Source organism: Microchirus variegatus (genome assembly GCF_963457635.1).
Source record: "Microchirus variegatus genome assembly, chromosome: 21".
In the NCBI taxonomy this organism is placed as follows: Eukaryota; Metazoa; Chordata; class Actinopteri; order Pleuronectiformes; family Soleidae; genus Microchirus; species Microchirus variegatus.
The window spans coordinates 11,043,101-11,057,945 of record NC_139822.1 but is presented as its reverse complement, the minus strand read 5'-3'; the positions used below and the strand labels follow the sequence as shown (position 1 = coordinate 11,057,945).

Genomic DNA, 14,845 nt, shown 5'->3' with positions numbered 1-14,845 from the left:
AGTGATGAAAGGAGAGAGACGTTAGAGCTGCTGTATACATTTTGTAATTTCTGTACTGAAAAGAAAAAAATTCGCGAAAACTCATTAAAAAGTTGTAATATTACAAGAATAAAGTCATTATTAATCAAGCAAAGATGATCAGCTGCAACCTGGGACAAGATGAGAAACGCGGAGCATTTTGTTTGAGCTTCACAAATAAGGAAGTACTTAATCTTTTGGTACGAGCACCACAATTGTGCCAAAGGAGGAAATCATCTTTTTTTGTGGAGGAGGAAATGGCTGCCAGTGGTCAAGCGTGAGGTTTTGTCGTTTTTCAAGAAAATATTAGATGATTGAAACCTCATCAGAGCAGGTACCACAAAAAAAAACCATCCTATACCTAATGGAAAAGATGAGTAGAACTGTATAATGGAGAAAGCCCCATATGGCATGTATGAGGTCCGTACAACTTCACTTCAGAAACAGCAGCTGCCAAAAAGAAGCCAAGACCCTGCGTTCACTTTTAGAAACATTTATTAGAAAATAAGCTTCTGCGTTAACGTCAGCCTCCTCACTTACAGTAGTAACACTAGTTATTCCAGTTAAAGCAGGAAACGTCTGTGACGTCAGCTCCAAACAACCTTCTGCTTTCACTTCTCTCTCTCTGCAGTGCAGCGACGCACTGCAGCCTTTTTTTGTCTCATTCTTTTTTTTTATTGCAGAAATGACTTCTTTTTGGTAATTTTTTAACAATGGAACTTAGAGGGGAAACCCAGACAGACAGAGACACACACACACATACTCACTCACACTCACACCTTCCAGGCATCCAACAACATAGTAATAATGCAAGACACACACACTTTCAATAAAAAGGAAATTGCATCCCCTCATTTTGAAATCAGAAGACACACACACACACACACACACACCAGGCTCAAAACAATAAAAGCTGCATCAAACTACAGTATCTCACATATCATCATGTCGCTATTAAAACTTAAAATGTGTTAATAAAAAAAAAATTTAACAATAAAAATGTTCAGCTACTTAAGTTTTACAATGGAATCATCAGTTTCCAGGAAATCTGGATTTATTTTGGTATCAACAAACAGTTTCAAAGGTCAAGGTTTTTGACTTTAAAATGTAACCCAGGACTATAGTAAAAGTATAAAATCTAACATGTACAAATGTTACAGGTACAATAATTTAGTTGCATATTGTCACGTGCTTCTTTTTCTCGCATGGAGCAGGAGAGTTAGTGATGTACTCCAGTGTTTTCTCCTCGTTCTCCTCGTCTCTCTGGTGCGTTCAGGAATGTTTCAGTCGTCTCTAATGCGGTCGCGGTAACAACAAGCAGTACAGACGCAAAATAAATAGATAAATCAGTGTCACTCAACTTCAGATTCTTTTTTTCTTTCTTTCTTTTCCTTTTTCATTAACGTCATTTATCTCAGGAGGAAACTCTCCATTCACCCCCCGTATAAAACGTGTAAACTCCCCCCCGCACAGGTCATCTACGACAACAGACCTTTTCATTATCTCCACAGGAAGGTGACTTTTAGAGAAGTAGTAAAGTGATCGATCTCGGAAAAGGTGACTCATACTAAGGTGGTTTTGGTGTGAAATGTATCATCAAACATTTCAGTTAAAAAGTGACAGTGTTGCTCTGGAACAGTTAAGTGAAGCCTGGCACCTCGTGTGTAGGCATTTAAGTGGATGATTGGGAAAAACAGCACCACATGGACATTTCATCTGTTTTATATAATATCTGTCCCTTTAAGGTTATATTAGATAAGTGTCAAAAATCAATAGTGAGGTTTGTTGTATGAAAAAGTCTTCATTAGTTCATCTGGTCGTTCATGATCTTTTTTTCCTGCCTTTTATTAAAAATATGTTCTGCCATAATTCAGGTTTTGAACATAAAATGTTGATCTGGAATGGGCTGATAAACGGCTCATGTTCTTTCACTGTTTGTTGTGAACAGGCAGCAGCAGCAGCAGCAGCAGGTGTAGCAATACGACAGTGAAACGGCATAAACGTGGTCACTTAACGCTGACGTAGAGTCTGATATGACGATGTTAAAGAACTTGGATAGAAAGACAAAAGCTAACGCTCATGGCCGTTGATTCACTTCCCGCCAAATGCTAAACTGATCCATCAACTACTCCTCGTTCAGCTCTATACTATTTTAGCTCCCCACAAAAATACACATTCAGCTACCGCTACTCGTTATAAGACGCTAACAAAGTAGCTGTCACCCAGTATAGCATAGTGTGCGCCAAGATTCAACGTGCAGCAATGTCATTAATTTATTTATTTACTTCTCATTAAACTGTGTACTAATGGTTATTTATTGCATGACAAACTCTAACTAACCGGATCTAGGGTCCCATTAACCCCCCCCCCCCAAAAAAAACAAACTCCCATACCAAAGTTCCCATTTTACAGGGAATACCCACGACCCTCTGCAACCCCAACCAGATCACATTGGCTCTGGATTCAGGTTCAGTCTCCCATCGCTCTACATTGTGCAGTGTCTACGACTGTGCAGCGTGCAGCATTTCACCGAAACACAGTGGTTTACCCGGCAGTGTGTGTGTGTGTGTGTGTGTGTGTGTGTGTGTGTGTGTGTATTTGTGTGTGTGTTTGAATTAGGTCCAGTTCATCGGTTAGAAAAGCAAAAACCGATCCCCTCAGGGACAATGCCCGTTTCTGTATATGTCATTATATATATACTGGATGCGTGTGTGAGAGAAACTAGTGTTGGCTTGGGCAGAGCAACATTTCCAGTAAAGTGTCAGAGTGTTGCATGCTGGGACAGAATCTAAAGATGGAGGAGGAAAGGCTGTAATTTATCCGGGAGGGGCCCCCTCCACCTCTGTCTTGTTTATCTATTCATTCCTTCATCACTCCATCCATGCATCTCTATATCTGTCCCTTCATCTGTGTCCATCCCAGCATCCAACCTCTGTTTGTTCTAGCCTGCTCTCACTATCTCACTACACCCACTTCTGCTTCCCTCGCTTCTCTGCTCTTTGCTTGAATCCCTCCATTTTCTGTCTTTTTTTGTTAGTTTTTTTTTTCCTCCAGTGTTTGTGGAGAGAGAAAATGGAGGAGAAATCAGATACATTCAGTTGCTCCGGTGCTTCTGGTCGTCTTCACTTCAGTTCAGTCACACATCGACGATGGCTAGACGTTGTTGGTCAGCAGTCTTAACAGTTCCAGGTTAAGTGTCATGGATTCTCAGGCTTTGGTCCCTGAAGCATCTTAAGGACTTAAAAAATAACCAGTGGGTCAAATCATCCAAAATGTGTCATATAACAGCTACACCGTCGTCACAGCTGCTCCTTTGGTCACAGAACACGGTGCTACTGTAATGACTGAGCCTGAAGACGTCCAGCATTCTCAGTGGCTTTAGTGTTGTGTTCAAGTCTATCATGCATCTGCCCCATGAAAGTTTCAGCACTAGACAATGACAGCTGCACTGCTGTGAACTCAGGTTTTTGCTTGTTTATCTACAAGTTTGTTCCAGAAAATACCAACTGAGGCTCAGACACACTCAGGTTTTTTTTAGACACATCCGTACTCGTACCACACCGTCTGTGGGTCGTTGTTGGGGTCGGGGGATGCTGGTGTGCTCTTCGGGCGCTCGACAGAGCCACTTCTCTCTCTCTCGCCTTCTTTCTTTAAGTGGGAGGAGTCTCCCGACTGCCCCTCCCTCGACACCTCCGCGTGCTCCGAGGCGTCATTGGGCCGCGTGGCGGGCACAGCTCTGACGGGGTTTACCATGGCCACCTCTCCGCGGTGATGGTAGGAAGAGGAAGAGGGCGGGCCGTTGCGTGACCCTGAAGCCCTCCCCCTTTCCCTCTCTCGTTCTCGCTCCGTGTATCTCTCTGTGGGCAGATTGAGAGAGGACGAGTGGTGAATGGGAGGGTTGAGGAAGCTGCTGTCTCCGAGCTGAGTGTTCGGACCGGCCAGACGAGCGGACAGCGGTCGTTCTCTAACATTGGCTCCTCCTCCTTGCCGCCGAACGACCACATCCGATTGGCCAGGACCGGTCTCGTTTGCACGGAAACTGTCTGGGCCGCTAGAGCGCAGCAAATCGGCTGAGGCCAAGCTGAAGGCGCGGCTCAGAGACTGACCGCTTCTCTGGCCTGAGGACGGAGACTGGCCGACGGGTTGGCGCGGCGAAGGCTTCACGCTCTGGCCTGGCCGCTGGCTGGATGTTTGAACAGTTGGCATGACGTAGCTTGTGGGAGTCACCTGATCCCGATTAGAGGGAGCAGAGGGGGCGGGACTTCTGGTAAAATAGTCAGTCATCAAGTCTTCTCTGCTTCCTGTCGAGACCTAGAGAGAACGAGAGAGCAAGTCAGGATAGTCATAAACTTTTTGTGCCTCAACACCAAATGCAATGCAATTTTTTTTGTGTAGTGAGTTTACACACAAAGTCAATTTCAGGATGCACAAAAAGACCCACACTTTTGAGGACAGATAACGCACAAATACAGCAACGCAAAAAGCAAACTCACACAGAGGTTCAGCTAGAAACATTTAGGAAGGATTGTCAATAACTTTTTGTGTGTCAACACCAAATGCAATGCATTTTTTTGGGTGTGTAGTGAGTTTACACCCGAAGTCAATACAAAAACACAAGAAGACACACATTCCATGAAAAAATTATGAGATGCGATGTTGCAAAAGCAAATCGGCACAAAGATTCTTCCAACGTCCTGATGTGGTATCAGAGATACATGGACAACAGTTGCTGTAGTGCACTGTTGGGTGTTGGTTAGCTCGAGCATTAGCCAAGTAAAAAAAAGTGAATAAATGACAGAAATAACATGAATAGTGCAACATGAAGGCCAAGAGAAAATCCTGATAAAACTGAACATCTGCAGGGCGGACAGTCAAAGCAAAGCCCCCACATGACTGCAGAGAACATACAGAAAGGTGTAGCCGACAGCGACAGTGACACACTGCTCCACTGAGCTCTGCTGCTTGTATAAACACAGTCTATTTGCAAGAGTCATGAGAGGGAAAATCTCATCCCAAAAATCAATGTTAGAAGTCTGTGAAGCCACTTTTGAGCCTCAAAATGGCTTGTTTTAACCATAAAAGGGCCAGAAAGTGCTTTATGCTGTATTAACAATTTGAAATGAAGAAAAACAAAAGTTAAACTTAAAAAAAAACACTGTAGTTGTACACAAACACCAGACTTTGTGTGTTAAATTTGAAATTGGAACAGTGTAGAACATATTTGAAAATAACATTTGTTTGAGTTTTTGTTTCAAGAACTTATGTAAAGGCGTTTTTCCAACTCTCTCCTCTGGTGAAAAAGATGCTGATTCTCCGACTTGTTGCTACATCGCGAGTGAAATTACCGTAATAACCACATGTTGGCTGTGACGAGCAACTTCTCAGCTTTCAGAAACATTCTGAATTTTTCCGATAGAGTATTGCGGTAATGCAAATTTCGCGATACGCTTGGTGTTAAAGTGTTAATCCTGTTTCGATCAAAACAGTTTTAATTCACAGTATTATTGTATTATAATAGAATAGCTTTAAACTGTTAAAAATGATTGTAAACACACTGAAATCACTTCAACTTCCATTTGAATAAGTGAACATTTTAAAGTTAAAGACAATATATAATAAATCACCATGATGAGTGAAATGACTGGAATGACACGGGCACTTAGCTAGACGGTGTTTTCAAGTCACTTAAATTAAGTCAGAGTGGAAAAGCATCCCTTTTAGTGAAAGCTAAACCAGTGAATCGGTTAAAATATGTTGTAACTGAGCTGAATTCTTTCCAGATTCATGTAAAATTCTCAACTTTAAGTCTTTCTTCATCTTTTTGCCACCTCTCTTTCTGAGACACGATTCACAGCAGACAGATTTTGGAGAAAACTCTAGGTTAAACATGTTGAAATAGCTCTAAACGCATACATCCAGTTTGGTTCCACTGAGCAGCTGACTCCCAACTCAAATTAGATTTTGTTGAAGTTGTTACCCTGAGGGTTCACAAACTCTTTCCAAAAAACACAAATTATGTATTTTATATTCTCTCTCACACACTCACACTTGTACTACTTTAGTGAGGACACTCGTGGATATAATGTATTCCTTGCCCCTTAACCATCACAACTAAATACTCAACCATAACATAAGCCTAATAATTAGGTTTATCCTAACCCTAAAACAGAGTGTGTCAAAAGTTTGTGGCCTGTGGGCCACATGCAGCCCCCTGAGTGGGGACCAGCCAAAATGGCCTCACTTTCCAAAAATGGCCTCACATCCTATAAGTGCACACATACACACACCATTTTGCACAGCATTCAAGACATAACCATCATAGACATAATGCATTCTCTAGCCCCTTACTCTAACCTTCACAACTAAATATCTAACCATGATCTAAACCCAATTCTAAGCCTAACCCTAACCCCAGGTCACACAGAGATGTCTTACCATAGGAGGGGACTGTACGTTGCTCTCTTGTAGAAACTCTTCCAGCGTCACCATCTGACTACCAGGTGAAGATGAGCGAGCCTTGGCCTTGACCCCGCCTCCCCGCTGAGGCTGGGCCCTTTGGGGTGTCTGGTCGTACGGGAGGGTGGAGCTACGCGACAGAGTCAGCTGTGATCGGCTGAGACCCATGATGTCGTCGCTGGACAGACTGGCTGAGCGTGGCTGACAATCGAGTGAGTCTAAACCGGACAGAATGATTAGTGACTAGTAATTGCATCTGGACACCAACTAGTTACGTCAAGGTTAAACTTGGGAGTCTGCGTTATCAGTCATAAAGATTAAGTGTGTGGGTTTTAGTGGCATCTAGAGGTGAAGTTACATGTTGCAACCAGGGCAATACTAATGCCTGACTGTCTCCTCAGTACCTGTGAAGGTATTTATGTAAAAAACAATCCTTCTTGAGAGCCAGTGTGTGGTTTAACAGTTCTGAGCAGTTATAGAAAAATGGCTGAATCTTTTCCAGACCTTCACGGTCGACTTTTAAACTCTGTATACTAAAAGTTTCTGGTCAGTAATATTACCCTGCTTGCATTTATTGTTTAAATAAAGTCAGTCTTTGCAGATTTTATTAGGGTTTGGATGTTGCTCAGTCGGTAAAAGAGTTAAATAAAACTTTGGGTTCTACTGTATGCATTCCCCACTTTAACGGTGAAGGATATGGACTGAATGCAAAGTTAAACATTTCACTGCTTGCAGTGACATTTCTGTAATTGTCTGATGTGCTACATGTTTATATATATTGTAAGGTTTTTGTGACGGTGCGCGACAACAATATTTAGACATACCTCTGAAATTGACAGGGGAGTTGGAGCTGGACGTGTTGTGGCTGAAATCTGCTGATCCTGGCCTACCCCCCACGTTGCCATGGTGACCAAACACTGAGTCAGAGGTATTGTGGTCCTCATCGGGTAACAGACCTGAAAAAATATAACGTTTATGCGCCTTCAAAAACCCTTTTCAAATGCACTGATTGTTATATAAAGTTATGGAAAGCTGCTCTACCTCTCTGCCTGCGGCTGAGGCCTTGTCCCACTCTGGAGCTAGAACTATTGGTTTGGCCCAGTGGGGGTGGCAGATGGTTTGGAGTTGAGCTGAGAGCTTTGTGGATTTGACCTGCGAATAAAAGACAAGACATTATTCTGCTAGAAAAATGACAAATTTGTTTAAAACAAGAATGTTCAGATGTATCAATGTCCGCTTAATAAAACTTCATTACACTGTTGAAAGCCTACTTCTTACACATTTATTAATAACTACGAATATTAATGTGTGTATTAATTACCATGTACATGTCCGTCCTCTCCATTGACACTCTCACTGCTGCCACCTGGAGTACTGTTACGATAAACTCCCGGGTTTCTGTCGGTCAAACCTGCAAACCAGAAAGAATGTGGTAAGAAAAACAAAACAAAAAACTCCACACTTGTGAAACCATCATATAAAGCAACCGCAGGAAGCTGGACAGGACACAGGGGCACGGTTTGACTTGATGTGTGAATTCTTATAGGTGCAGCAGAAGAAAATAAAGCAAAGCATTAAGAATCCATTCACTGCTTTGGGCACACTGAAATCTTAATGGGTTATATGACATTTTAATGAATTTCTCAACAGTAAGTCTTTTGGTTCCTACTCTGCTTAACAGTATGTCATCAAAATACCGAGCCAGTGAAGGTGTGAGCGTAGATGAGCAGAAAGGCAAAGTCATTAACAAGAGACCAACAACACATTTGACTCTGAGTGAAGGTCCACGAGTGTTTCCAGCACTACAGAAAGAATGTAAACAGTGTCACTGGATTCCTTTGACGTTACAATGTTAACTTTCACATGCTCAAAATCGAAACGTGAGAAAACGATGGTGCAAGTGATTGTCAGGTCACCGTTTTCATGATTTGAAGTGAGACTTTATGAGTTTTGCTTTATCCTGCTTTATATTAGGGCCTAATGAGCCATGCTGAGAGGCTGTGTTAACAAACAAGTCTCAATAAAAAAAACATTGGAAAAATTGCGGCTGACGTTGATAAGAGACATCAGCCGTTTTTGCTTTGAAATGTCTTCATCGTGTTTCTCTGCTGTTTCCTTGCTAATCGGAGGTGATGAGTTTGGAACACATTTGGAATGGAAAAAACATCAACTTTGCGAGATACCGAGGGAGTTTCTTTGATTCAATTTGCTTAAGCCTGCAATAACTTCACCTCTTAACTATTTAAACTGCTTTACAAGAGGGGAAAACGGGGACAATATCAATCAGAACATTATTGTTTGTGGGAAATGAGTTCAAATTAAGATGGAATGCATTTCATTTATCTGCGACAAACCAAAACAGCACAACGATCACAAACTCATAGGTTTCTGGTGACGGTAAATGTTGTATTTGATCATCAGGAAGGATAAAAGCAGCAGAGAGACAAAGCAGGGCTCAGCAGGTAAAAGGTGTGCAGTCACTGGTCGATTGCTAAGGTGAACAGACAATGGAGAGCTGAGGAGAAAAAAGGCTTCAGCAAAGCTTTGTTAAAAAAAAAAAAAGACAGATTTATCTTCAAGCAACTCGGGGATCAGGAGAAACTGAAAGGGTATATTGTCCAACAACAGCCATTCATTGTCACTGATGCACAGGACACACACAGGTCATATGTATAGATATTAAGAGCTGAAATCTTCACTTTACATGCAGATACATGAAGGTAAATCTGGTATGCTTGGAAACAGAAGCGCGCACACACACACATCATTATGTACACACATTACTTACGAGTCATACTGGCTGGTTCACAACAGCAACATGTGGCCTGTTTGTGTTTTATGTGGTCATTTGTCTCGAGGAGAGCGCAGTGTCCACATACATTAGTGTCTATGAGATGATGCAGGTGCATTTGTGTGTGAATTAATTGGAGGGGGGTGGGGTGAGTGACAATGAGGGTGGTGGTGTGTTGGTTAAAAGTGATGATGAAGGCGGGGGGAGATATTAGAACACTCCATTTGATGACATAGACTGGCTAGTGATGACGTCGCCTGTGCTGTCAGTGGAAGACCGGAAACGCAGCCGTCTGTTGAGAGAGAGGGAGAGGCGAGAGGAGGAGGAAGCAGAGGAGGAGGAAGAGGAGGAGGAGACAGGAGAAGTTGGGGAGGTGGGGGAGGGGAGGAGTTTGTCTTGACTTTTACTGCGGCGAAAGAAGAAGCGTTTGGGGGAGGGATGAGCTGTGTGGCAGAGGAAATGGGACAGAGAGATGTTGAGAGAGAGAGTAATGACAGTGAGAAGTATGTGATTGACAATATAACAGATGACATGCAAAGAGAAACCCCATTAGAACCAAACATGGAAACTCTGGCTCTAATAACAACATGCATTAGACTCTAGGTCTGACCTCAAATCACACCGAGTTCAAATGAGCACACCAAAACTGTAGGGATAACTTTAATATGCGTTGGCAGTTCATTAGGAACAGATGTTCCCAAATCAATCAATTTTTGATAATTTGATTCACCCATTCACTCATGCGCATCTATGTGCAGCGCATTTTTCTATCACTCACTATTCATATGCTGCCATCACAGCTGTTGGGTGTCTTGTCCAAGGACACATCTGCATGAACACGAACAGAACCGGAAACCTACCACTGAGCTACCATCGCCCTGATAATCGATTTTTTTCAGCTTCTTAAATGTCAATATTTTCTGGTTAGAGATTCTTTAGTTTGTGGACAAAACAAAACGTATGAGAACGTCATCCTTCCCAGGTTTGGTGAACACTGATCAACATCTTCCAATAAAATCAGCTGGAGGACGGTGCAGTCTTATGGTCACAACCAATCATTTTGTGTTTCTTGACAGTTTTCTCTCGATGAATAAATTATAAATGGAACAACAACAAAAAAAACTCTACACCATTACATTTTACTTCTGCAGTTAATTATTTTCATCATTAATCAATATATTGATTGTTTTTTTCGATTCATCGACTAATACATTGATCAATAAAATGTGTTCTCAATAGCCCAAAAACGGTGATGTTCTCAAATGTCTCCTTTTCAGGATTTCTTTGTTATATGGAGCAAAGAAACCAGAAAATATTAACATTCAAGGAGCTGATTAACCAATTGTCAAAATAGTTTTACGAGTAACAGACTGATAATAAATTAATTGATTATAGTGGATTATTGTTTCCTCAGGTGTATGTTGTTCCATGAAAGCCAATACATCGGATTATTACATTATGTATAATTAAATGTCCTCTGTTTTCAAAGGAAAATGTGATGCAGCAGTAATCGAATTGTAATTGAATCACACTGTGAGCCTTACCTAGAGATTCCTACCCCTGGTCTGAACGGATGAAGATTATAATGCGGTGTTCTTTCCTCACCAGACTGATACACACAGGGTGGACAAATACTAGAAACTCCTGTCAATAACATTATTAAATTGTGAATTATTGCAGGACTGCGTTAGTTTTTATCCAGGTGAACCTCAACTGCCAACTCATTTTAGGTAGCTGCATTGTCAAGGCATGGACGAGCCTTTGGAAAGTCTTTTTTTTTTTTTTTCAAAAGCCACTCGTTGAACTCGGGAGTGATTTGAGCTGAGCCATCAGTAAAATTGTACCCAAAATGAATTAGAGAAATAAAATGAAATGAAAACAGTTAGGACCATGCATTAGTTCTATTATTAGGACAGAATGGTGAAAAGTATGCAGTAGGTTAACAAGCTACTATGAACAGTGATCCCAGCCTTTTGTGTGTGTGTTAACCTTTTGTCAGAAAATGGCTACTTGGAACCCGTCCACACCGTCTGGATCGTAAATATACAGTACGTGTACAAGCTTCTCTGTATGACATTAGATAATACGTACCAACGGTAACAGTTGAATTCATGCCATCTTCATCAATACTAATACTGAGTATACACATGGGAGAGTGATCTGAGGCTCTACCACACGAGAGGGTCTGAGGATAGAGACTGTAAAGCCCCTCGAGCCAAACTGTGTTTGTGATGTTGGGCTGTAAATCTAAAATTGACTTGACAGTTAAGAGTGCACCAATCCTACAGTTCACTGCCTTGAGAACAGTGTTAGTTTGAGCACTGCTTGATACATTCATGAAAAGAACAGTTGGTGATTTTTCAATCATGTTGTATTGTTCTGCCACTTCCAACCAATGAATGAACTGATTCATTTGTCAAAGGCAATTTAAAGTGTAGAAAGCAGGCAGGTATACTACATGAGTCACTATCTCTCTTCGTCACTCGCATTCAGTGCCACGACTCAGACAAACAAATGCAGTGGCATCACATATCTAAAAAAGGATTCAAATTTGCTTTGAAAAAAGAGGGGGGAAAGTCTGCTCACACAAACACACAGACCAGTGGAAGTGAGCCTTGAAGAGAAACCACACGTGTGCCTTCAAATATAATAACTTCCGTGAAAGCTATTTTTTCCTCTGTCAAGCAATACTATTAGACATGACACAGTGAGAAAAAGAGACAGAATAATCCTAAGGCACAGAAAAGATGATATAAGCATCAGATTAACTTATAGAGCATTTATGAGACGGTGAGTATGGCAGTGGTCTTCTGTTTTTGGACCGTCTTAACATAAAATACAAAACACTATACCAAGGGCCAGTGAAATGAATTAATAGACATTCTGAAGCAGTTTATTTCAGTCTATATGATGCACAGGGTAATCTAATCATCTAAACCAAATATTATTGTGTTCTCATTGGAATTTTAAAATCCTTGACCTCAGTATTGGGATAAAAATACATGTCTATTGCTACAGTGTGAGAGGAATTCTCGCTGCTCAGTTATTCTTAAAGGCTGCCAAGCGTCCAATCCGCTCATCGTGACAGATCATCCCGAGCTAAAAATGTGGCACTCTGTGACGTCTATACATTACGACGAGCCAAGAAATGTCAAAACTAGATCAGCCTGAAAGCCCCTATTCTGTTGTTATTTTATTAACTCTTTCAGAGCACTTTAATCATACAAAGCCAAGGCACACCAGCACGGAACGTTGGACATGCATTTTCCACTAAATCTGGAGATCCATTAAGAGATTGATACTTACTTTGTTGTTAAAAGTATAGATCAATTTTTTCCTTGAAGTCAAGTTGTTTGAGGTTCTTGCTTGGGATGGGCATCATTATTCAATTATTCTTTTCATTATAAATGTTGATCAGTTAATAGCACTAACTACCAGACAATGTCCTATTTGGGGGCCAGAATTACAATAAGATATACAATAATAATCGTCATAATAAGAGAGTTCAAGTTATCGTTCGACATCCAGTCAGCAATATGATGACCAACAGCGCCCTGTGTAGGCAAACCATGGAAGTGCAACTCATCCATTAGCAGCTTGAATATGAATCAGTGTGGTAACACAGTTATAATTTGGTAGTAGTTTGATAATAATTTTTGTAGTAGAGATTGAGAAGTAATATTATTGCTTATTTCTAATCAATAATAATAATAGCTGGGTAATAACAATGGAACATGTGTGTGGGGCAAAATTACATTGATAGGATGTATTACTTCAATATTGCTTCCATATTATCATATTATAACATTGCTGTTATCGATAAATTTATAAAATATATATGTATTTAATAGTAAAACGATGCATTTATACTGTATTCCTCTGGCACAGCACATACAAAGGAAACCAGAGACATCACTGTCTCCTGCAGTGTCATGATGAAATAATAAAGAATTCTGTATATGTGTCTTCATCGAGGTGAAATCAAAATTCAAACATCCACTTCCATGAGAATGGTTCCGTCTTGAGGCCGTTATGTGTGTGTATACGGTGTGTTTACCTCGGCTGATTGGTGTCAGTGGTGCTGGACTCTGGGGACCCAGGCTGGGGCTGCTGCTGTGGTTGCTAAGGTTACTGTGAGCATGGCCGCCATTTTGCGAGTCACTCCCTGTCCGCTGGGGGAGAGGGGGCGGTGTCTCTGGGGGGAGGAGCGGGGGTGGGGCCGGCAGCGGGATGTCCGGGGCACTCTTTGCTCGTTCCTTCTCTTTGACCACCACTTCCCTGTCGCGGTCGCCCCCTTGCTCTCTGCTGCTCTCCTTTCGGGGTTTAATGAGTTTGGCTAAAGCTTTGGCTCCGGACCACTGACTCCTCCTGACAAACACACAGCATCGACAAACAATCACATCTGATATACTGTACATCAAACTTATCTTGGTTATGTTAATGTTTATAAAATAATATAATAATAAAATAAAATAAAAATAATTACACATGAAATACTAGCAGCTGTAATTGTAAAGTACACGAGCAGCGAACGTGTGTGACTATTACTTTTTAGGTGTAGGGTCGTAGAACTTGTACTGGTCCATAATCTTCTCCTCCAGTTTCTCCTTTTGCCGACGAAGAGAATTCAGCTTGTCACTGATTGACGGGTAGAGTGAAAAAAAAACAGAGAAAAACATTTAAATTTATGTTATTCTAGCTTTCTAAACCTTTCTTTACATACTTTTTTTTCACTTTCTCATGGCCCTTTAAAGGGGTCATATTATATCCTATTTTTCCAAGTTAACATCATTCCCTGGTGTCCTAATGACATGCTTTGGTCAAAATAACATATGGATGAAGCCCCACAGCAGTTCAATCACCCTGCCAAAACAGCCCAGTTCAGAACACTCCGTTTAGTAGTATCTCTTTAGGTCCACCTTAAAAAAAAAAGTATAACGAAACTTAAGGGACAGGAAATGACATCAGCCACAGAGGCTACTGGGAGCTAACAGCAGTTAGCATTTGTAAAAGTGATAATTTGCAGGCTCTAGCAGACACATTGCCATCATATATAACATGTATCCACTGGACAGATAAATCCTCTGAGGCTGGAAGTTTGTGTAGAACTCTATGCTGCACTGTGGAGCTTAGGAATAGAAGTTTTGTCAGACTTCGCGGACTTCCAGTTTTTGGATATCGTTGCCCTCGCCAGCACTCTCGCGTGTTTTACAGACAAAGCGGAGCTCCGTGAGACAACAATTCCAGGAATTTAGCGTATTGTGACGTCCCAATTAGTGCGGAAGTCAACATCGTGTGTTTCATCTCCTGTACTTAGACTGAGGAGGACCACAAAAACATGAGTGAGTCATCTTTTTTCACACTTTGCCGACACTTAAATGATTAAAAAGTTGATTTTGCATAATATGTCCCCTTTAAATATGTTGAATTTTATGAAGCTGACATGTCAGGTGTGTTTCTAAGGGTTTAACAGGCTTGTTGTAGGTAGGGAAAACAGGTTAGGATATTGTGTGTGTATTTTATGGTCTCACTTGTGCCACTGAAAAACAACATAAATCAGATGCAATTGCAGCACCAGTC

General features: G+C 41.3%; 1 protein-coding gene across 1 annotated transcript in view; it reads right to left on the bottom strand.

Moving 5' to 3' along the window:
- Positions 1-2,442: 2,442 nt before the first annotated feature.
- The window catches only part of ccdc88c (coiled-coil domain containing 88C), a 45,784-nt gene continuing 33,381 nt past the window's right edge, over positions 2,443-14,845 (bottom strand). Inside the window, exons 25-31 of the mRNA XM_083907840.1 lie at positions 13,814-13,903; positions 13,323-13,633; positions 7,796-7,885; positions 7,516-7,626; positions 7,299-7,430; positions 6,454-6,692; positions 2,443-4,329 (exon numbers count right to left, since the gene is read on the bottom strand). Of these exons, the coding sequence (XP_083763966.1) occupies positions 3,553-4,329; positions 6,454-6,692; positions 7,299-7,430; positions 7,516-7,626; positions 7,796-7,885; positions 13,323-13,633; positions 13,814-13,903 (1,750 nt within the window). The 3' untranslated portion in view covers positions 2,443-3,552. The remainder of the gene's footprint in view (positions 4,330-6,453; positions 6,693-7,298; positions 7,431-7,515; positions 7,627-7,795; positions 7,886-13,322; positions 13,634-13,813; positions 13,904-14,845) is intronic.